Below are 24,859 nucleotides of genomic sequence, written 5' to 3'. Positions count from 1 at the left end.
TTAGAGAAACATTTCTGATGGTAGAAATATGCATTCAAGAATTTGCATATTCTTTATTCTTTATGTCTACTTTGTCAACCAAGTTACACAATGGGAGTAACATTTTTTGAGTCTCTTATTAAATTTTTAAGTATTCTATTGCACATTTAAATTGCACATCTAAATTGCACACTTTTCTCAATAATAACAATGTCACTGCGCCTTCCTTGAACACAGCTAGTATCTCCATGGTGATGATGTTGGAGCTCCTTGTACATGCTGTAATAAATTGTTGTGACTTAGATGCAGTGAAAGCAGAGTGATAATATATTGAGTACTAATGAATTGGGAGCAACAGCAGATATAAATTTACACTGTTCAACACCAGGGGGCAAGAACACTGATAAACATGATGGCACTTCACTAATGTGTGTGCATAAGTCAACAGCTTGAGCAATTAAAAAGATTACCATCTTTAAGTGTGCTCGCAAGCTATTTAAATAGATGCTGTGTGTGTGTGTGTGTGTGTGTGAGAGAGAGAGAGAGAGAGAGAGAGACAGACAGACAGACAGACAGACAGAGAGTGTGTGTTTTATAATGTGTATAAGCTCTTTATACTCCAGATATACAGACATTGCATTGTTCATTTAGTCACTTTGGGAGTTGCAGAGTAGTTACAAGGCTGAATGTGTTTTGGTTTTCGTGATACATTCAAGAGCCTGAACACATTCAGATATGTGCATTGCTCGTGCAGAATGTTGTTACCAGTGCGTCTGTTATATTTATATTTAATTCCATACTAAAAGAATACAGGACCTGCTGCATACCAGTTGTCATGGTATTCTGTTTTTTGTTTTTGTTAAAGGGCCAGTGTGTAATATTTGGCATGGTTTATTGTCAATCTGAATCTGAATCTGAATATTCTAGCCATTAATATGTTTATACAAGTGTATAATCGCTATAAAATAAAATTCGTTTGGTTTTTGTAGCCTTATAATTATGCTGTTATTTATATATATATATATATATATATATATATATATATATATATATAGCAAGGGCCTTGCTTTAGAGAGGTCGCCATCTTGCGCCGCCATGTATGTACGGCGGACAATCCAGCCAGCCAGAGAACGCGTTTCGCGTGTATAAATGAACCAATGAAGACAGTGGAAGGAAGGAAGAAGGAGGAGGAAACAGCAGAGAGTGTTAGTAGTTCCTCGATAGAGAGTAGTGAAAAGTTTTTTTAGTTATAAAGGTTGCGAATGGACCACACTTACCACGCAACAGGAGAGAATGAACCCGAACCGTCATCTGCGAGGAAAAGAAGACCCAACTTCACTCCTTGTGATGCACTCTCTGCGGCGCTTTTCCTCCTGATGATATATCTCCCCAACAATGGTAGCACCGAATCCCATTCTGTGCATTCAGCCTCTCTTCTCGCCCGCTCAGCATCAAACACATGGAGTTCCTCATCTGTATGCTCCGGCTCAAACAGGTATGGCTCTGGGTCTGTGTCCGCTACAAGAAACTCTTCAAAATCACGTTCAAAGTCGTCCATTGCAGCTACTATAGTCCGGAGATATCGCTAGGCTACATAAACAGCTGAGCTCTGTTTACTGGCTACGCTGTCAGTCAGTGTGCGGGCTGGAGATTGGCGGAGCAGAGAGAGGAGGGGGGGTCCCCACTCGGTATGGTAAATGAGTATGTGTGTATGAAGTGTGTCTGTTACGCTAGAAGAGTCAGAGTTTGGGACGGAGTCTCTTACCCCCTGGGGTGTTACCGGAGTTTTCGGAGTGCTCAAATAAACTGGCCTTTTCCCCAAACGCTCCTCTGGTCTCCTGCTCGTGAGGGATTCATTACAATATCGTAACATGGTTTAGATTTCTAAATAAACATACACCTCCTCGCTAGATAGACCTACTCGTGAAAAACTCGTGCGCAAGGCTTTTTGTCCCTACGAGGCCACCGTCATTTACCCGACGGGAGGGGTGAGCGAGTGAGCCCTGCAATCTAGAATTTGACCACTGATGTCACTGTTTTCAACCCATTTTACACACTGGCCCTTTAAAGAGGATACATGTGACATTCAGAGCGTTAATATAGCAGCAAAGCACTGTTTGCTATGTAAAGATATATTGGAGTAATGTTGTCCTGAGTGGAGAATGAAGTCACACTGCCTGTGTTGTGTGTGTGTGTAATCCGTGTACCCTCTCACTTTTCTGTTTCAAAACCAAATCACAAAAACAGAAAAACAATCTTGTTTTTCTGTTTTAAAACCAGAACAGAAAAACACAAATACAAATACAAATACAGATAAACAAAAAACGGTGTTTTTCTGTTTTGGAAATAAAAATGGAAAAACCTGACTTTGTTTTTTTGCAGATTCATTTTTTCATTTATTGTTTTGGACAAAAAGTAGAACTGCGGTGACATCAGGGGCAGAAGTAACTTAGTTAAGACAGGAAGATAAGCTTGCCTATAAAACTTATCAATATCCTATACAACTTTCCCATGTATCTTTTATTTCCACTTACACCTGATGTTTTGCGCATTTTGAAAAGCTGCCTGCCATTGCTGTGAGGAACTTTTTATTCATAAAAATAGAAATAAAATGTTATGATAGCAAATTTTATGGCTACAAACTTGTTGTTCAACCATAACGTTGCTGTTCAGAGACTAATAAGGGAAATCTTCATGCATATTCTTCCCATGAAGGACGTATAGGGATTCCCTCAAAGGCTGTGTTTTAATATTTATTCGCCGAATCGTTTGCAATAAAGTAATCAAGGATATAATAAATTATTGTGTGTGCTGCGTTGTTACTGTTAATACTGGGTTTCTCCATAATGCAGTGGTGTGCACAGACCTTTTGAAGGGCAGGGGCGAAAAGAAAAAAAGGGCACATACAGCGCGTTCTCGCCACTGAAGAGGGCACTAAGTTCCGTGTGTTTTCGAGGGCACTGTAGACATGTTTATATGTTATACAAATGGCACATTATAAAGCCTTTAAACAGACTAACTAGACAGACTACTCAAGTTAGTTTGTAGTTAGGATCAGCATCCACGAGAACTGTGTAGATTCAACGTTGGACTGTGAAGAACACACAGAGACATGGACGTATGAAGGAAATAAATCCCTGGGGGGGTCTGGGGGTCCTCCCCCAGAACATTTTCAATGAAGCAGATGCCATTTCCTGTATTCTAGTGCATTTTAACACCATATTAGCACCAGATAATCCAAACTGGTTCTGTGAGGTATAGTTCTGGCTCAATATAGATCAAAAAAGGGCCCAACATAAAAGTCATTGCAACAGTAATGTTTTTACCACCCAAGAGGGCAGTTTATCATGTTTTAACCAGCCAAGAGGGCAGTTTAGTGTGTTTCTTCCACCCAAGAAGGCACTTTAGCACGTGTTTTGGCTCCCAGGAGGGCACTTTGGCTGCCAAGAGGGCACTTTAGCGCACGTTTTGGCTCCCAGGAGGACATTTTGGCTGCCAAGAGGGCACTTTAGCGTACATTATGGCTCCCAGGAGGACATTTTGGCTGCCAAGAGGGCACTTTAGCACGCGTTTTGGATCCCAGGAGGACATTTTGGCTGCCAAGAGGACACTTTAGCACGCGTTTTGACTCCCAGGAGGGCATTTTGGCTGCCAAGAGGGCACTTTAGCGTGCGTTTTGGCTCCCAAGAGGGCACTTTAGCATGCGTTTTGGCTGCCAAGAGGGCACTTTAGCGCACATTTTTCAACAATTGGGCCCCGGAGGGTGGGGGGAGGTTGGGGGCAACCGCCATACAATTCAAATAAAAAAAAAAAAGTGCTTTTCTGACGCTTTCCTTCACAGAGGGGGCTGATAACTACAGTGGCCGACACAAAAATGCAAGAACACATATCGCCCTATCTAGAGCCAGTGTTTGGTTTGTCTGCTCAGGGCTACTGTAGAAACATGGCAGTGCAACATGCCCATATATACGTGGATGAGGACCTGCTCTCTATGTAGATATAAACAAATAATTCTAAGGTAACAAAATCATGATTCTTATTTTAAGTAATTAAACACCAAGGAAAACATACCTATTATATTCCATTTCTGCCAACATGTCACTTGATCTTTAACATAAAAGACACCAGTGTACTTCACTTTAATACTAGCAGGAAAAGATGGAATGTCTTTGCTGCTGGAAGTCAAATAAACATAATAAAACATGCTATGCAGGATTGGCAGTTACTGTTTGTGAACACGCTCACCAGCCAAAGGGAAAGGAAAAGCCAACCCTAGATTCTCTTTTGTTTCCTGTTTTGCCTAGCTATATTTGCTTTGTTTCGGTGCTTTGATTATTATGTATTATGATGAAATGAAGTGTGAGAAGCCGGATTACCAACATATTGGGTGACAGTCAAGCAAAAACTCCAGACTTACCGTGAACCAACTGGTTTGCACAAAATTAATTGAAAATGTGTTTGTAAATATGCAACACTAAAGTGCATTATCAACTGACGTAAGGACCAGAGGGGCTGGTAGGGCTCAGGAAACCGTTCTTGGCCCATTTTGACCACAGCCCTGTGTGTGAGCACACCATTATCAGCACGGCCTGTTAGCTATTCTATCTAGTGTGTATAATGGTCACCAGTGCTGCATTTGATAATAGCAGCCTGGTGTTTAGTGGAGTGAATTTATCGGGTCTCGGTTCAAATCCCCCAATTCAGACCGATCCAAGAAGCTGCCGTCCTCCTCCTTACCGAGCCCACAGATCTCTGACTGCTCATCAGCTCTGCCATGTGAGGATGCAAATCACCGCTGCGAGCCGTTACTGTGAGTAACAATGTGCTCCTGGTCAACGTAATCCTGAAATAAACACTTAAGAGAATGAAGTTTGGGATGCCACTGTGTGACGACGGCCTCGGCTGTACACACATTAAACAGCTGACTGATCACTGAGTCAATACACTGAGGCACTAACAGCGGACTGGATCAAACATGGAGGACAGATGGTGGAGGGGAATACTGATGAGCTGCAGATGTACAGTATCTGCAGGCAGCGACACTGCAGCACATCAGCAGTCTGCCTCAGAGGAGACGCATCATTATGTTTTATCGACAACAACAAATAAATACTCGTTTTATTAACATTTATTGTTATTAGCAAAGACGCATAAAACTTCTGCTGTTGGCCACTTAGCTGCTATGTTTAAGAACTTAAAGGAACAGGTCACCCAAGAACACGTTTTTTTTCCTAGTGCTTTTTATTAGGCTAGATTGTTTTGGTGTGAGGTGCTGAGTATTGGATATATTGGCCGTAAAGATGTCCGCCTTCTCTCCAGTTTATTGGAACTAGATGGCACTCGGCTTGTGGTGCTCATTGTGAATCAAATTGAATCAAATTAATGCAAAGAAACGTACTTTATGAACTTGACTTTTAGGTTGATTTCTGTCAAATCAGAGCTGCACTGCTACAACTGTGTGGCCTAGAAACCATGACATAGAGGTAGGAAACAACTTCAAAGTGCTTTTTATGTTGTGTGTGTGTGTGTGTGTGTGTGTGTGTGTGTGTGTGTGTGTGTACATTGTTCCACATTGAGAAATATGGAGCAGTGCATGTACAAAATGTGCAGCACATTTCAATAAAGTGCATAATTAACAAAATTGAGTTCAGTTGAAAACTGAGTAATGTGATGTAACATGACAATAAGGACTGGTCACAACATGCCAACCTGGGGACATCCCTTAGACCTAAGTCTTCCATGATGTTGGCTGATCTGCAGCTAGTTGCCCCCCAATTTGGAAGCACTGTAGTTAACTTCTTTGATTTAGCTTCACCCATGGGTCTGTGGTGATTCACACACTCCGAAATAGTGCTTTGCCTGCTTTGGCGATATGGTTGCCTGTTGACATCAGTCTGATTAGCTGCACCTATATGCTCAGCTCGTAGCTTGAAGTACTTCAGTGATATTTTAATTCCATTACTTTTAACTCGTCAACTGAGCCATCTGGGAGTTTTGTAAAGTGAAAGGAGCCATTTAAAAGTGCAGTGGTGTCATTTTGACAAAATAGCTGCACGTGATTAACACAGTTAAAGAAAATATCACGTTATGTTTTGACCTAAATCGCATCGTGATTAATGTCTTAATACTGACAGCCCTTATTTTTACCAATGAATATTCCATAACTTTTCTATAAAATTCTACCCCATTTCCATGACTCTATTAAAATAGTTTAAACAGGTGGGCAGATCACTGGATGAGGTAATGGACTGGTTGAGAGTAAGTTGTCTTGTAGCTACACTGATGCTTGCTGTGCTGGTAAAAGCTGTAACATTATCTAGCCTGGCTACTAATATGTGCAGACACTGGCAGTCTTTTCAGGGGCCTTTTGACCATCTTGATACCTTCTCCCTTTACCATGGCTGACCAGAGCTGCTTCCCCATGTGGCTGATGCCAATCTTTTTGGTGCAGAGCTGACATCCAACGTTGCTAGAGTCTGCCTCTCTCTTGACCCATGAATTATGTTCGTCGTTATCCATACACTTTCCACGCATTTGTGGATAAGCAAACTCCTAGCGTTCGCAAACTGTATATGCTCATTAGACATTCCAGCCACCAAATAGATGTACATGCATTGTGTATCACATGATGCTAGTGACATTCAAAAGTCAGGCAGCGCAGTGCTAGATTTTAAATCAGTGATATGGAAGATGTATTTCATAGAATGTTAGGCAAGTTTTCAACCCTAGCCAAAAACAATGCATATTCAAAACTTTACCTAAACACTGTTGATTCCAAACCATTTCAAACAGTTGTTCTAATTTCATAACTTTCTAGGAATTTCATGACAATGGGAACCCTGTGTACACATTAATAGGTGGTCTGGGGGAACTTTTTCATAGTTGTAAGAACCCACGTTTTGTTTGTGTCCACAGTGTAAGAACTACAAATGATTGTAGGTGTTAGAATGATGATTTGAGGGACTGTTTTAGCTCCTATTGCAGAATAGGCAATCTTTCAGCACAAGAGGAACCATGAATGACCTAAGTGTACATTGATTGGTCGAACACAAGCCAATGCAGCACTGGCAACAAAGTTTTTTCTTAAAAAGGGAAGAAAGCACGGACAAATGGACTGACAGTGAAGTCCAGGCTTTACTGAGTATATATGGGACAGTGAAAATACAATGTAATTTTAACTTGTCAAAGAGAAAGTGACAGTGCTATACCAGTCACCACCCAGCTTACAGTACTTCACTTTAGCGTTTCTATTAGCGGTGTGAATGCAAGCAGTAAAAAAGCCCTTGAAGATATGTAGTTTTCACAGGAGCTCCTAAGTGGGTGGTTCTTCTCAGGGAGTCCCCGGAGCTGTTTGGTTTGAAAATGCCCAATGGAGTCTTCCTTGGCAGCGCTGTAATGTTAGCTTGCTCAGTTGTGCTAGGTGAGCTAGCAGTAGACGCACACTTTCTTTTGTTCAATTGAGCAATTAATTGCAATTTGAAAATAAATCGTTTGACAGCCCTAGTAACAAATGTGTGGGAAACCTCTTGTCCATGAGTAGATGCATACTTCCTTTTGCGCGCTGATGGTTGGTGAGTGTAGTTTAGTAGAAAGAAAACAGTTCCCACATGAATCTGCTCACAATAAGGTCTGTGAATTATGTTGAGTAAATGAGTCATGATTCACAGAGAGAGACATTGCTGTTGAGGTTTTCAAATGTATTCTTTTGATGCTTTGAGCGGCACAAGCCAAGTGTATCTAGTTCCATTATATTGGAGAGAAGGTAGACATCTGATGTCTCCAACACTTGGCAACTCACATCAAAAACAATCTAGTTTGATAATTAGCACTACAGGTAAGAGGAAATTAAGTGAACAGGGTGTCTCCAACCCACTAGGTCTTTTCAAAGACTTCACATCATGTGGGATGGACAGTGGAGATGGGAAAGATTCCCATGTGACAAGAAAGGTCCTGAAATAGGATCAAATCATATTAGAGTCTTCTCTATATGACTAAAGTCCACCTGATGTGGATGTCTCTGACAGACTGTGCTTTCATGTTACAGACTCACAACATGAGTTCATAAAGAAAAAAAACTGCATGTATAAAGGCGGATGCAGTAGTGACTCCAGAGAGCTACAAAAGCTTCACAAAGCTTCTTGCAGAGTTATTGTTTTCGATTTCATCATATTCTCAGGTATTCATTCTTGTTATTTGTCCATCACCTTTAGGTGTTCTTACACACATGGGTTTTTCCTCACTGTATTTATTTATCCAAGCAGAATTCACTGACACTGAAACGCATGAGCAGGTAAGAAAGGAAGGAGCATTAACTGTACCCCAGTAAAATATTTCAACACCTTTTCCTCTGGAAGCAGAAATAATTGATCATTTCTGACTTCTCAGTATTCACAGGACACATGTCACCATCGCTCCGTCTTCTATGCAAACACATAAAGGACTTGCTGGCCTGTTTTCAGGTTGTTCACCTGAATTTCCAACCACAGCAGGCCTCTGTCTGACTCACTCAGAGAAAGTGTAGAAGCATGAACTTGATGTTTCAAATTCCAGTCAGGGAGGCAGAGTCACCGATCCTCCCTCAGAGGCTGAAAAACTAATATTTTCCAAGCAGCAGCAGCTCCTGTCACCCTCTCCCCAACTGAACCATATCCCCCATCCACTCCACAAAAAAAAAAAAAAAAAAAAAAAAAAAACAGCTGAAGAAGAAACATGCCCTCTGTCTGTGTCCTCAGCTCTGCTTTTATCTGCTCTCCCAGTACCTCTCCCCCTGCGTGATCTCTCTGGTCGCAGGAATATTTGCTGTTCCTTCGTCCTGAACTCACAGTTTGACTGTGTGACCCAAGCAGTCAGGAGACCGTTGTTGCCTCCAGCAGCCGAGCTCCTGCTGAGGAAGCGGCTGCTGTTGTGACTGCAGCATTTTCTCTCTCAATTCATCAAATCAGCGTTCGGACGCCGCGATATACAGAGAGAGAGAGAGAGAGAGAGAGAGAGAGAGAGAGAGAGAGAGAGACAGAAAATGTCAACAGGTGCAGGCACTCTGCAGGCAGATCTGAGAAATTAATGGAGCTTTTATCAGCATCTTAAAAACTCCTTTGTGGAAGAAAACAAACAGCCTGCTGGGCTTCTTAAAATGAGCCCCAACTGCTTACAGCTGCATCCTCTGATTTCATATTTATCTGCTGTAGATCAGCATGTACACCAAGTAAACTCTGAACCCAAGGGCCAGAATAAATTCTGGCACTATATGTTTCTGCAAACCACAGATGTGTTACATTTGTACATTATTATGTAGAGGATACATTGAAACGTTCTGTTTCCACAACACTGTGGTTAATGTATGGTCAGGGTAAGGAAAAGATTATGTTTTGGTTTACAATACCCGGTTTTGGCAGCACTATCCCTGCTCGAAACAAAGACCTGGTGATGACTAAAAAACAACCAGTGTTCGCGGCACCATTCATGCAGGACACACAGCGATGTCTTGGTAAAAGAATTACCACGTTTTATGTCACTCTTCCTGTTGGAAACACAGTGACGGGTCGCTAAAAAACACAGAATTTGGTGGCTAAAAAGCCGCTGGAAGACACAGTGATGACTGTTTAAAATACAACCAGTTTTCATGGCAAAATTCTGTCAGTAAACATTGCAATATTTCAAAAAACAACAGATTTTCATGGCACTATTCTTGTTGAAAACACAACAACAGGTAACTAAGAAACAGTTTGGTGGCTAAAAAGTCGCTGGAAGACACAGTGATGACTTCCTTAAAAACAATCACTTTACATGGCACAAAATGCTGGCCAGAAACATAGCAATGTCTAAAAACAATAACAGCTTTTCGTAGCATCATCCCTGTTGGAAACACAACAATGGGTGGCTAAAAATCTAATGGATGACGCAGCAATGACTCATTAAAAAACAGCCAGTTTTTGTGGTTCACTTTCGATCCCAACTGCATTTCTGACAGATTACACTTCTTTCCTTTTCATTCCTCAGATGGACGGAGCTCCAAAGAGTACATTATTCAGCTGTTGGCATTGCTGTGACTGGTAGGCTGACGTGTGAAATCAGTTAAAAGGTAATAGAATAAATCAAATGAACGGTGCAGAGGTGACTTTACCAGATGAACCCTGTAGAGGATGCTGATCCCCAGAGTCATGAAGGGTTTGGAGAAATCGATCACCTTCTCTCTCTCTGAGGTGATAGTGAAGCCGGCCACTGCCAGGTCTGCTTTCTGCAGAGAGAGGGAGAGAGAAAGAGAGGAGTTCATTTTAGCCACAAATGTCACTTTAATATGACCTGGAATGAAAGAAGAAACAGTTGCATACTGAAACAGATATTCTATTTGATTTTAAATTTAGGGATCTGAGTTGAATGAATGAACAGAGCTGAATTTTCATAGAGACAGTTTTACATCATCAGGTTTGTCCCCAGAACAGAACATGAACACATCATTATCAAAATTAAAAGAAGCGCCTACACAAGTTAGCTCCCAAACATTACTTCTCTCCATCTATAAATGACTGTATTCAATTTAAGAAACAGTAAGTCCTCCAAACCATACAACCATACACATCATTTGTTCTTGGTTAAAACCTTGGTATTTGACCCGGATGGTTGTGGTTTTGCAGTAGTGCATGTTTAGGCAAGCTCAGTCCATGCTATGAGTCACCCCGGTCTTACTCGGAAGTCACTGAACAGTGGCACTTGGTCAGTGACCTCCAGTGTCAGACACCAACGTAAAAAAAGCCATACTTTTACATTAGCATGATGCGCGGCCGGTCGCCATTACTGTGTAACAGCGCCCGGCAGTGTCTGGGGGAAATGCGGCAGGACAACAACATAAGTTAAGTAGGCAAAGGTCCGAGTTGGGCGGGCGGGAGATTTGGTGGATGGGTCTAACAACCACTGACTTTCACTTGGGAGGTCGGCTTTCACTTTCTTTAATATTGTAAAGCCAAATCCGGCTCTTTTTTCCTAAAGCCAACCATGTGCCTGTGTTGGCTAAATGTAACCATGTGTGTTGGTTATTGAAAGAAAAAAACATCAAGTGGCGGTGTTGTACCAATGTAGTGTGTTTATTTTGAAATATTATTTGGAAAGCATCTTCTGGGCATCTATTAATGGGGAACTAATGTTTCTTTCAACCTGGGCCCTATTTTCCGATCTATTTTTGTCTAAATGAGTGATAGGATGTTTAATATTTGACATTTCTCCAGTACAAAGCTAGGGCTGACCTGCCTGCAGCCCGTGAGCGCTCGCTATATTAAATAATAGGACACTCAGACAGTGAATGAATTGAATTTGATGACCGCCCGTATTTATTTAAACACGGAGTACATGGATGTACACGGATGCAGAGCTCATTGAAATTTAAGAGCGGACGAGGAGAGAGAGGGAGCAGCAACAGGCAGAGGAACATGTCTGAATCCAGCTAAAGGTAAACAAAGACTTTCATTTCTCCTTTCCGTTATGTTGTCGGATAATTATACTAACAATCCGAGCCTGTCTGTGTGAAAAAATACACTTTTAGTGGACATATTTTGACGTTGTTTGATGCTGTCTGAGTGCCCTATTATTTAATATAGCGCGTGCTCACGGGCTGCAGGCAGGTCCGCCCTAGCTTGGTACTGGAGAAATGTCAAATATTGAACATCCTATCACTCATTTAGACACAAGCAGATCGGAAAATAGGGCCCAGGTTGAAAAAAACATTAGTCCCCTTTAATGCAAAATAACACTTTGATTTTAGAGTATAGACTCCCTGTCTCAGTAAAAAAAAAAAGAAAAAAAAAAAAAGAATAATTTCTGTTTAAAGTTACAGGTGTGAGGTCTCCTGTTGGTTTAAACTTGGAGCCATGGCAAATATTAGGTTAATAAACAACTTTTTAAGTCATGGTTTTGCTAGCTTATCCAAAAAGTGCTGAGATGACCAAATGAGTGCCAACAAGAATGCACATCAGGCACACAACCCTCGTAAGGATGTAATGCACACTCCTAGGTGGAATACAGGGTTTCAGAGGAGTTCCATTTGTTACTACCCTCTAATACTACTCACAGAAGCCTATGTTAAATTAAAGCCCCAACCACACTGAACAAAAATATAAATGCAACACTTTTGTTTTTGCTCCCATTTTTCATGAGCTGAACTCAAAGATCTAAAACATTTTCCATACACACAAAAGACCATTTCCCTCAAATATTGTTCACAAATCTGTCTAAATCTGTGTTAGTGAGCACTTCTCCTTTGCCGAGATAATCCATCCCACCTCATAGGTGTGGCATATCAAGATGCTGATTAGACAGCATGATTATTGCACAGGTGCCTTAGGCTGGCCACAATAAAAGGCCACTCTGAAAATGTTCAGTTTTATCACAGCACAATGCCACAGATGTCGCAAGTTTTGAGGGAGCGTGCAATTGGCATGCTGACTGCAGGAATGTCCACCAGAGTATGGAGCTTTATCCCTATCTTTATTCAAGAGAGTGGTCTATCAGTTTGAGAGCATTATGTATTGATTTCACATTCAAAAACCCTGGTCTTGCACTCAAATAGCCTCTGCTTGCACTTGGATTTCTGCTCAAACTGTGTGCTTGCACTCAGATACCATGTTGCATGCACTCAGATACCATTTGCTTGCACAGATTTCCTGCTCGAGCTTCGGCTTTTCTCCTCGCACTCAAACTGTTTCTGTGCGCTTGTGGAATTTCTGCTCTCAGATTTCTGCCCTGTGCTTGGAATTTTTTTTTGTGTAACAACCCTGTCAAAATCCCCCAACCAATAGAATGCCAGATTTACTATTGGCCAATGAAATGATCCCTGCCTCCTTGTGGGTGCGTTTGCCTTAGTTTTACAGCATCCCGTCCGGGCGGGCCACTCACACCCTCCAGGGAAAGCCCTGTGCTTATCTGGTTATAATGAGCACTCGTTTTGGGTTAAAGTGGAAGTGCCCGGAGCAGCCACCCGTGGTCCCGGGCAGGGCTCGAGACTTGGGATCCACTGATCTATGGTCCCGCCCGGGCCTGACCTCCGCGGTCTGAACGAATGCTCAAGTGCGGCTTAGAGGAGTGGAGAGGAGCGCGGAGGTCAGGCCGGGCGGGCTGACACTGTGTATCCTAGAACGGGTGCTCAAGTGTGGGTGAGAGGAACGGAGAGGACCACGGAGGTCAAATAGTGAAATTTAAGGATGCCTTCGGTATGTTGTTAATGTGATTTTATGGGCAATTTATCAGTTGAGGTCTCCTCCTCTGCAAAGCATACTGACCCGGTGGCTACAGGTAATAGCGCAGTTTTGAAACCACTGTTTTTCCGAGATGAAGGACTGATTGTTGAGCTGCTGTTAACAGTTGATGGAGTTAATGCCGGATCCCGTTATTTAACCGTTTCAACAATAAATTAAGGGCCTCACAGCAAGAGGGTTGCCGGTTCAATCCCGGGCGTGGGAGCCCTTCTGTGCGGAGTTTGCATGTTCTCCCCGTGTCAGTGTGGGTTCTCTCCGGGCACTCCGGCTTCCTCCCACAGTCCAAAGACATGCAGATTGGGGACTAGGTTAATTGGTAACTCTAAATTGTCCGTAGGTGTGAATGTGAGCGTGAATGGTTGTTTGTCTCTATGTGTCAGCCCTGCGATAGTCTGGCGACCTGTCCAGGGTGTACCCTGCCTCTCGCCCGATGTCAGCTGGGATAGGCTCCAGCCCCCCCGCGACCCTCAAGAGGATGAAGCGGTTAGAAGATGAATGAATGAATGAACAATAAATTAAGGAGAGTGATGGACCCAAAGCCTTCAATCTGGCTTAAATACAGCTGAAATGCTAACAAAAAAAAAAAAAAAAACCAAAAAAAAAAACAAAAAAAACAAAAACAAAACACAGTGGTGAAGTTGGGATTTTTTTTTTTTTTTGAAATTTGAAAATAAAGTTTGTCAAATTGACTTTTGTCTCTTCACTGTGCACACTCACACACGAAATATGCTAACAGTCAAGCTAGTTTTGAATGTCAGCACTGATTTTTCACATTGAATGGTGAAATATTTGTAGTTTGAAAAGTCCGACCTAAATGAATAAAGGTCGTAGATAAGGAAGCATATGAATACGTTTGAACGTCGCGTGGTGGTCATTTTTGATTAAAGGCCGACGTCTCAGCAACGTCTTGGCAATGAGCAAACGTTCTCCCTGCTATGTGTTAACGATCTAAACTTGATACATCGGGCCGACATTGGCCAGATGCTATCTGGGATGAGTACTGATACAGAGTAATAACATCACTGGGACATGTAACAGTAAAATCACTCCGCTCACAGGTGTTATAAATATAAATAAAACCGTTAATTAACCAACTGTCACACTAGTTACATTGACACAAACTGACACTAGCATTACACTGCACTTTAGGGACTGTTCTTTACTTATGAAGGGACTGTTCTTTACTTGTCAGGGGAGAAGGGTGGCTGGTTGATTTTTATGTTATTTATTTATTTTATTTTGATCCCCCTATGTTAATCACTTATTGATGCTGTTTTTGAAGTATGAATAAGTCAATAAGTAATTTATTCCATTGAAATATCATTGATGTATTATAGAAAAGTGATCTATCTTTTTATAAATGACAAAAGGCACATCTGCCTCATTTTCGCTGTGGTATCGTGATACTAGTCAGAATCATGATATTTGCATTGGTATGGTACAGTGGGATCCAATTTTGGTACCGTGACAACACTAATCTGGAGGGGTTCATCTGCAAAAACTAATGAAAAACTCGGTAAACTTGGTATTCGGCCAAGCGTTTAATATTATTTGGCTTCGGCTTTGGCCACAAATTTTCATTTCGGTGCATTCCTATAAATAACATTTGAATTAAATTATGAGTGGTTGTCAGGAGAGGACAAGGAAAAGGAAAGCCAGGACTCTTCAGTGCAGACCTCCACGTGTGTTTGAATCTGGCCGTGCCAACATCCAGGTTTGCCAACGTTTCATCAGCCGAACTGGATGAAGTTACACAGTTGCAGATCAATGTAAATATAAAGTAGCTTATGAGTTCCCGGCGTGTGTGCTGCGTTGCCTGGCAACAGACTGGGGGAACTTTTTTTTTTTTTTCGCGGAGCTACATAACATAATTAAATCAGTTATTTCATCACCTTGTGTTAACATTTCCTTACTCAGCACTGCTGTTTAAGCTGTTGTTGAACTGTTGCATAAAAGCAGTATCACATGAGAGGTTGTGACGTTGTACTGTATATCGTCACGGCTGTAATTGTCTTCGACACTCGGCCTGAAAAATAATTCCCAAAAAGGGGAGAGGGTGGGAGTGGATGAACCCGGTTAAAGAGTAGCCTACCCGCCCAGACGGGACGCTGGAAAACTAAGGCGAGTGCGCCCACAAGGAGGCAGGGATTGTTTCATTGGTCAACAGTAAATCTGGCTTTCTGTTGGTTGGGGGATTTTGACAGGGTTGTTACACAAAAAAATCCAAGAGCAGGGCAGAAATCTGAGAGCAGAAATTCCACAAGCGCACAGAAACAGTTTGAGCGCGAGGAGAAAAGCCGAAGCTCGAGCAGGAAATCTGTGCGAGCAACATGGTATCTGAGTGCGTGCAACATGGTATCTGAGTGCATGCAACAGAGTAGATCCAAGTGCAAGCAGAGGCTATTTGAGTGCGAGGGCAGGGTTTTTGAACGTGAAATCAATAAATAATGCTCTCAAACTGATAGACCACTCTCTTGAATAAAGACAGGGATAAAGCTCCATACCAGAGCTGTTGCCCGTGAATTGAATGTTCATTTCTCTACCATAAGCCATCTCCAAAGGTGTTTCAGACAATTTGGCAGTATGTCCAACTGGCCTCACAACCGCAGACCACGTGTAACTACACCAGCCCAGGACCTCCACATCCAGAATGTTCACCTCCAAGATCATCTGAGACCAGCCACCCGGACAGCTGCTGCAACAATCGGTTTGCATAACCAAAGAATTTCTGCACAAACTGTCAGAAACCGTCTCAGGGAAGCTCATCTGCACGCTCGTCGTCCTCATCGGGGTCTCAACCTCACTGCAGTTTGTCGTCGTAACTGACTTGAGTGGGCAAATGCTCACATTTGATGGCACCTGGCACATTGGAAAGGTGTTCTCTTCACGGATGAATCCTGGTTTTCACTGTTCAGGGCAGACAGCATGTGAGGCGTCGTGTGGGTGAGCGGTTTGCTGATGTCAACGCTGTAGATCGGGTGGCCCATGGTGGCGGTGGGGTTATGGTATGGGCAGGCGTATGTTATGGACAACGAACACAGGTGCATTTTATTGATGGCATTTTGAATGCACAGAGATACCGTGACGAGATCCTGAGGCCCATTGTTGTGCCATTCATCCACGACCATCACCTCATGTTGCAGCATGATAATGCACGGCCCCATGTTGCAAGGATCTGTACACAATTCCTGGAAGCTGACAACATCCCAGTTCTTCAATATTTGTGAGAAATGGTCTTCTGTGTATATAGAAAATGTTTTAGATCTTTGAGTTCAGCTCATGAAAAATGGGAGCAAAAACAACATACAACACTTGTTCAGTGTAGTTTAGGTTTAGTAAAGGAAATCATGGATTGGTACATACTTTACTTAATCAATCAATCAATCAATCAATCAATCAATTTTATGTATAAAGCCCAATATCACAAATCATAGTTTGCCTCACAGGGCTTTACAGCATACATCATCCCTCTGTCCTTTGGACCCTCACAGCGGATAACGAAAAACTCCCCAAAAAAACCCTTTAACGGGGAAAAACAGTAGAAACCTCAGGAAGAGCAACTGAGGAGGGATCCCTCTTCCAGGACGGACAGACGTGCAATAGATGTGGTACAGAACAGATTAAAGTAACATGACAATGTGAGTTAAGTCCATGATGTGATGTTACATGTGCATGAAACTTAAAATAACTCAGTGTTTACCTTTGGTTTTACAGACACACACAGCTGTCTCCTGTTTGTTTGACCCATCCACCTCCCCAATTGCCTCCCTTCTTTGTCGCTCTCCACTGTGTCACCTAAATTCCTCCTTTGCTCTCATCATAATTACTACAGCCAGTAGAGGTTGCTGCTTTACAATAAACGTGAATATGGTTGACATATAACTTGCTTGAACAAACAACCTATGATGTTGTTGTTTTGGGGGAGGACAGTCCCCTGAAAACATGGACAAGTGATTAACAGAGCAGAAATGATGCCAAGGCAGACAAAAAAACAAAACCAAACATGCAATATAATTTCAGTTGGAGTTTAAATGAAACTGGATTGAACTGATTGCAGAAAGAAGAAGAGGATGGGAAGAGAAAATGATGAAGGAAGAAAGTGGAGGTGGTTAGAGCAGAAGAGAAGGAAGAGGATGTAGTGAGGATTAGGAGTAAACATGAGCATATGAGAGAGGGAATTAGATCATGGAAGAGACAGCAGGAGGAAGACAGACACTTTCAGGTTGACTAGTAAAGCGTGATGATAACAAGATAAGTTATCAACAACAAAGAAGAGACAACAGGAGGACAGAGAGAGAAATATGGAAGGTCAGCAGAGGTCTGAGAGGAAAGACAATTAAAGGACAGAGGAAGAAAGGAGGGGCAAAGTAGGGTTGGACACTGAGGACATGAAAACCTGAACAGGTGGACGGAACATCAGCAAAAAGAGACAAATGAAATTAAGGAAAACAAAGAAGTGGATTCAAATTTGTCTAATAGAGGGATCAAGCTGATAAAAGACCACAAATGTGTTGTGTACCTGAATAAACAGAGCAAACAAAGTGAACAAAAACGTAACTGAAAGCTTTACATTTGTTATTCTGTCCCTAACGGTTCCTAACTAATTCTGTAATGAGATGAACAACCTCCAGTGAAGTACATTCATGTTCATCTATTCTGCAGTAACAGAAAACGTTTTGGAAGAAACATAATGCCTTCAGGAATAATATTTTTTCTGTAATGATATGCTTTCTGATTCAGCCCTCAAATCCCAACTTTTCATTCACAGCTCTGTGCTTGAATCTGTGTCGAGTTTCAATCTATTTATTAAACATCAATTTCAAATGTTTTTTTTGTTATTCCTCTATCCAAGAGGGGTTAAAGGAATACTTCAACTTCCACATGAACATTAATGAAGAAAACGTTGTCTTTCTCGAATGCCTTCACCATAAATGAAGAATCCAAAATCAAAGAACACTGAAGTCTTTGGGGACCATATTTAACAACTTCAAAACCACACCAAAACAGCCATTTACAAACTCTCCCACAACTCATGCATTATATTCCAAGTCTCATTTATTCAGTTGTATGCTCAGTACTTTCCCAACACATGCATTTTTAATATAATCTTTGTATTTAAAAGTGAGCTGACAGTGAAACTTATCTGTGCCCTCTTCAAAGCCAGACTCCACTCACAGTAATTTTACTTCGCTGAGCACAGGAGCTCTACCACTAACACTACCTCAATCACTTAGTTTGTTTGCTCACCAGCAGTTACTGGCGTGTGTTACCCTGTAACTTTGGGGTTTTAAAGGGTTAGTTCAGAATCACCAAAGTCACACAATAACGCAAGCAAAGTAACTGATCAAGGCAGCAGTAGAGCAGCTGGTCCTGCAGTTAGTGAGGTAAAGTTACTGTTTTTGTCAATGGAGTCTGGCTCTGAGGAAATGAGTTTCACTTTTATAACTGTAAAGGGATGACTGTAAAGGGGTAGAATTTTTATATATAAATTTTAAATATAATGTTATGCATATCTATGGGCGGAGATGCTTGGGTGACAGGCTGTCTGTGATGCGTTGTAGCACTGTGAGTCAGATCCATCCATTGCTACTCAACACCTCTACCCTGCTGTTCAAATATGGTCACTTCGAACTCTGAAAAACCAAGATGCAGACGGCTGAAATACCTAGCTCAAGTCTTCAAAATGGCAGTCAACAAACCGATGGGGGATGTCACAATAGCTACATCCATTATTATATACATTCTTTGCTACCACAGTGTATCAGCTGTGTTCCACACATAGTAAGAAGCCATACATACAGTATATACAGTGGCATGCAAAAGTTTGGGCACCCTGGTCAAAATTTTGTTTTGAGTTGTTAAGTAAGTAGAAGATGAGCTGATCTCCAAAAGGCATGAAGTTAAAGATGAAATATATTTCATTATTTTGAGCAAGATTACTTTTTTATTTTGATCTTTTACAGTTTCAAAATAACAAAAAAGGAAAAGAGCCTGAAGCAAAAGTTTGGGGACCCTGCATGGTCAGTTCTTAGTAGCGCCCACTTTGGCAAGTATCACAACACTTGATGTAACCAGCTACGAGTCTTTCAATTCTTGTTAGGTAGATTTTAACCCATTCTTCCTGCAAAATGCTTCTAGCTCTGTGAGACTGAACCTACTCTTTTGAGGTCTATCCACAGATGTTTAATGATGTTTAGGTCAGGGGACTTCATCAGTCCACAGGACTTGTTTCCAGAAAGCATCAGGCTTGTTTAAATGTTTCCTTGCAAACTTCTGACAGCTAAATTTTGTGGTGAGGACACAGGAAAGGTTTTCTTCTGATGAGTTTTCCATGAAGGTCATAATTGTACCAGTGTCACTGCACAGTAGAACGGTGCACCACCACTCCAGATCCTGATAAATCTTCCTGCAGGTCTTTTGCCGTCAAATAGGGTTTTGATTTGCCTTTCCAGCATTCCTATGAGCAGCTCTCTCGGATCGATTTTTTTTTAGTCTTCGAGACCTCAACATGACCTCCACAGTTATTGTTAAATGCCATTTCTTAATTACATTACAAACTGAGGAAGCAGCTACCTTAAAAACACTTTGCTATCTTCTCATAGTCTTCTGCTTTGTGGACATAATTTATTTTAGTTTTCGGAATGCTAAGCAGCTGTTTAGAGGAGTCCATGGCTGCTAATTGTTGGGACAAGGTTTCAGGAGAGTCAGAATATTTATAAATCTTTGAAATTTGCATCACCTGACCTTTCCTAACAATGATTGTGAACAAGCCAGAGCCCTAACAAGCTCATTATGGCCTGAGACCCTGGTTAAACTTGTCTGAGAGTCCATATACCTTGGGAAGCCCAAACTTTTGCATGGGGCTCCTTTCCTTTTTTTCTCACTCTAAAATTGTACAAAACAAAAGTAATGCACTGATCTTGCTTAAAATGTTGAAAAGCATGTTTCATCTTTCACTTCATGCCTTTTGGAGATCAGTTCATCTTCCACTTAACTATTCACAGTAAACAAAATTTTGACCAGGGGTGCCCAAACATTTGTATGCAACTGTATATACATAAATGTAAACAGGTAGTGAAACGTCGATAAAAGTATAAAGACAGATTATAAAGACACAAGTTCTGATCCTGCATACTTGTGCTAATTGCTCGTTTATTTCTCTTGATAAATATGTGTAGTATTTCTTTATCAACATTCCTCTCTTTCCTCTTCCTCTACAACAAAAAATATTTTTTGATTACTCACGTTGAAACTCTGGGCAGCTGCATAAATGTATCCAATGAATGTGATTTGCGATGACTAGCTAACTCCACCCATCATATAAAACTGCACTTGTGTGTTCTTCAAGGTTAATAGTCCCCCTGCAGAAGCACATGTGCAGATGATGATTACTGTCTGCGCTGACTGATATTTTGGCATGAACTGCCCAGCAGACCACCCCGGCTCCAATTAAACAGCCATCTCTTATTACAAGGTTGAACTCCCGATTCTTCAGCCTCGGGAGCTGCAATTAAAGGCAACACCTTTGTTCCAAATGTTTCAACCTTCTTTGAAGAGATTCTGAGGCTTTTAATGAAATATTGATTTTTATTGTACAGAAGTCGCAGTTGTTACTGAATGCATTACAAGTTAACAGTGAATTGTTATTGTGCAGCTCTCAGGGGACAGCAGGGCACTAAAACTGCCAGATAAGAGCTTTTGTTCCTGGTGGGGTAAATCATGGAGCTCATACTGGTCCCATCTCAAGCGAGGAAACACTTTAAATTAGGCTTTACACATCCACTGTTTCTTATGCAGCTGTATGAGGACCTCAATATCCTGTAGAGAAGGAAATCCCTGGACATTACTTTTGCTTTCAAGATTTTATCGAATCAGTACATGAGTCGTAAGTTGCAGATCTGAAGTGACAGAAACATTAGTTTCATGCTCTGATTCAATAAAATCTTGAATGTAAGAGCAATGTGCAGGACTCTAACGTTCTCACTGAAAAATCATGCTGATAAAATGATTAGATTACAAAAAGGAGATCAGTTCAAATAAAATGTTTAAGTTTGTTCAATCCCAGCCTAATAGATGTTGGCATTATACATTTCTACACAACATGGATATGATACATTTGTGCGTTATTATATGGTGCACAGATTGAAACTTTACATCTGTTTACGTTTCATGTCGTTCAATGTCGATCTGGTGACGACATTACTGCAGAAACATGGTGGCCACCATTCACTCACAAAAACCAAGCCACAAAACCCTTTAACATTTTGACTATGTTGGCACAACTAGCCGTGTTGATACTGCCAAAAGTAACAACTGGGGTGACCCCGAATAGTTGATGATTCGGTGATTTGATTTGGAGAAGCCTGATTCAACTGCCAGTCTCGCCGTCGAATCGTCGCAAAATGTGGTTATGAAACAAGACTGTACCATTCTGACTATATCTGCTGCTGAACATCTTGATTTGTCCTCAGCTCAATGCTGGAGGTATGTGCTCTCAAATCAAACTTTTTTGAAGGATTATTTGTTTACCTGAAGTGTCTTTAAACGAATTTCACCGCTGATTGTTTTCTTGATAGACTCTGATTTTTTATTTGGCTACTTTTTGTCTGACGAGTGAGAGCGGTGACACACGGTCTGTGTGGATGAACTTGTATGAACCTGAGTTGATTAAGGAAGTAACTTGAAGTCAGAAAGAAGGAAAACTGTTTTGCTTTTACTTTTATTATTATTATTATCTTATTATGCCAATTGAAGAATTAAATTTGTTTATTTGGGTGTTTTAGCTCTTTTCTCTGGAGCAGAAACTGACGCAAATGAGCTCATTAATCAATGAGGGGGAAAAAAACATGACTCGACGATTAGTCAGCTAAAGAAAAAAATCTGTCAAATCAGATTTGACTATGAAAATTCTTAGTCTGGGACACCCCTAGTGACAACAGTAGTCAACTCCAGCACTCGGAGAAGGCAGACCTCCGTCAAGCAGCTGGGATTTCCCGCCTTTTTATTATTTTATCCACTTCACTTCAACCGATCACCACCAAAATTTTATCATCTGTTCCTTGTCCCATAATCAGCCTTTCCTGAAAATTTCATCAAAATCCATTCAGAACTTTTCGAGTGATTTTGCAGACAAACAGACCAACGCCGGCGAAAACATAACCTCCTTGGCGGAGGTAACAATGCTAAAGGTGTTTTGCAGCTCAAAATTAAACTTACTCACAGGAGTGACCTGAGGGGACACCAGAGGCTGGCATGATTTTTCACAGTAATGCCGTTTCTAGCATTAATGGCCAAATTAGTGGTGCTGCTAGCTAGCTCCCATCCAACCCAGCTGGTGCGCAGTGCAAAGCAACCAAGGTTAGCTAACCAATTGAGACCAAAGGGTGGGCAGTGGACACTGTGTTTCCACATGTAACTTAGCTAGTCCGCTTTCTGTCTCCCACCAGAAACGGGTGGTGCACAGTAGCTACAGTAGGCTGAAGAGTAGAAAAATTAGCTTCAAGACTACCATGACTAAGCAGTCAAAATATTCTTGGGGGTTAAGCGGTTCATGGTTAACCACTGACATCCATAGTAGCAATACTCAGTGACTTTGTTGGCTTTTTTGTAAAACAAAGTCACTAAAATTTCTTGATTTGTTTAATATTCAATTAAACATATTTGAGGAGAAAGGTAAGAACAGGTAAATAAGGCTTTAAGGTATCCTGTACATTGTACAAATATTGCAAATATTTGAAAGGAATTGGCGATTAACCAAACTGGAAGAATCTCCTTTTATCTGGGCAGACAGTCTCAAAACTTATAAGAGGGGCCTCCGCAATGCCAGAGCAAACTATTACTCAGCATTAATAGAAGAAAACAAGAACAACCCCAGGTTTCTTTTCAGCACTGTAGCCAGGCTGACTGAGAGTCAAAGAGTCAAAGCAGAGCCTTGTATTCCTTTGGCCCTTAGCAGTAATGATTTTATGAGCTTTTTTAATGACAAAATTCTAACTATTAGAGGCAAAATTCATGACCTCCTGTCCTCAGATAGTACCGATCTAATCTCAAACACAGCTGTAAGACCTAATATATATTTAGATTGCTTCTCCCCAATTTCTCTTCAACAACTGACTGCAATGATTTCTTCATCTAAATCATCAACGTGTCTCTTAGACCCCATCCCAACTAGGCTACTTAAGGAAGTCTTATCTTTAGTTAACACTCACATATTAGACATGATCATTCATTCATTCATTCATTCATTCATCTTCTAACCGCTTCATCCTCTTGAGGGTCGCAGGGGGGCTGGAGCCTATCCCAGCAAGAGGCAGGGTACACCCTGGACAGGCTGACACATAGAGACAGACAACCACTCACGCTCACATTCACACCTACGGACAATTTAGAGTCACCAATTAACCTAGTCCCCAATCTGCATGTCTTTGGACTGTGGGAGGAAGCCGGAGTGCCTGTAGAGAACCCACGCTGACACGGGGAGAATATGCAAACTCCGCACAGAAGGGTTCCCACACCCGGGATCGAACCGGCAACCCTCTTGCCGCCCTAGACATGATCAATATATCTTTAGTCTTTAGTCTTTTAAGGTAGCTGTAATTAAACCTCTTATAAAAAAGTTCACCATGGATCCAGAGGTGTTAGCCAACTATAGACCAATATCTAATCTTCCCTTTATGTCAAAGATCCTTGAGAAAGTAGTCGCAGACCAGCTGTGTGATTTTCTCCATGATAATAATTTATTTGAGGAATTTCAGTCAGGATTTAGAGTGCATCATAGCACTGAGACAGCACTAGTTAAAATTACAAATGACCTTCTGATTGCTTCAGACAAAGGACTCGTCTCTGTACTTGTTTTATTAGATCTTAGTGCGGCGTTTGACACTATAGACCATCAAATTCTGCTACAGAGACTGGAACACTTAATTGGCCTAAAAGGTTCTGCACTGAGCTGGTTTAAATCTTATTTATCTGATCGTTTTCAGTTTGTTGACGTTCATAATGAATCATCCTTACGTACTAAAGTTTGTTTTGGAGTTCCGCAAGGTTCTGTGCTCGGACCAATCCTATTTACTCTATATATGCTTCCCTTGGGTAACATCATTAGAAATCACTCTGTAAATTTCCATTGTTATATGGATGATACACAATTGTATTTATCACTAAAGCCAGAAGAAAGCAATCAATTAACTAAACTCCATAACTGCCTTAAAGACATAAAAACCTGGATGAGCACCAATTTCCTTATGTTAAATTCAGACAAAACTGAAGTTACTGTTCTTGGCCCCAAACAACTCAGAGACTCTTTATCTGATGACATAGTTTCTCTGGATGACATTGGTCTGGCCTCTAGCACTACTGTAAGAAACCTCAGAGTAATATTTGATCAAGATCTGTCTCATTTAAAACAAACTTCACGGACTGCGTTTTTTCATCTGCGTAATATTGCGAAAATTAGGCCTATCCTGACCTGAAAAGATGCAGAAAAATTGGTCAGCGCTTTTGTTACCTCTAGGCTGGACTCCCTATAATCAGGTAGCTCTAATAAGTCTCCAGCTAATACAGAGCATGAAGAATGCAGGGTTACTTGTGGTCCCTAAAGTCTCCAAAAGTAGATCAGGAGCCAGAGCCTTCACCTGCCA

At 41.3% G+C, this 24,859-nt stretch overlaps 1 protein-coding gene across 2 annotated transcripts in view; it reads right to left on the bottom strand.

The window, feature by feature from the left end:
- LOC125905328 (glutamate receptor ionotropic, kainate 5-like) overlaps nucleotides 1-24,859 on the bottom strand; it is a 369,618-nt gene that overhangs the window by 54,989 nt on the left and 289,770 nt on the right. For both annotated transcript variants that reach the window (XM_049603257.1, XM_049603258.1), the window contains exon 13: nucleotides 10,100-10,213. In XM_049603257.1, coding sequence (XP_049459214.1) covers nucleotides 10,100-10,213 — 114 coding nt within the window. The remainder of the gene's footprint in view (nucleotides 1-10,099; nucleotides 10,214-24,859) is intronic.

This window comes from Epinephelus fuscoguttatus, linkage group LG17 (genome assembly GCF_011397635.1).
Source record: "Epinephelus fuscoguttatus linkage group LG17, E.fuscoguttatus.final_Chr_v1".
NCBI lineage: Eukaryota > Metazoa > Chordata > Actinopteri > Perciformes > Serranidae > Epinephelus > Epinephelus fuscoguttatus.
The sequence above is the reverse complement of the archived record's forward strand: the minus strand, read 5'-3'. Positions and strand labels throughout refer to the sequence as shown.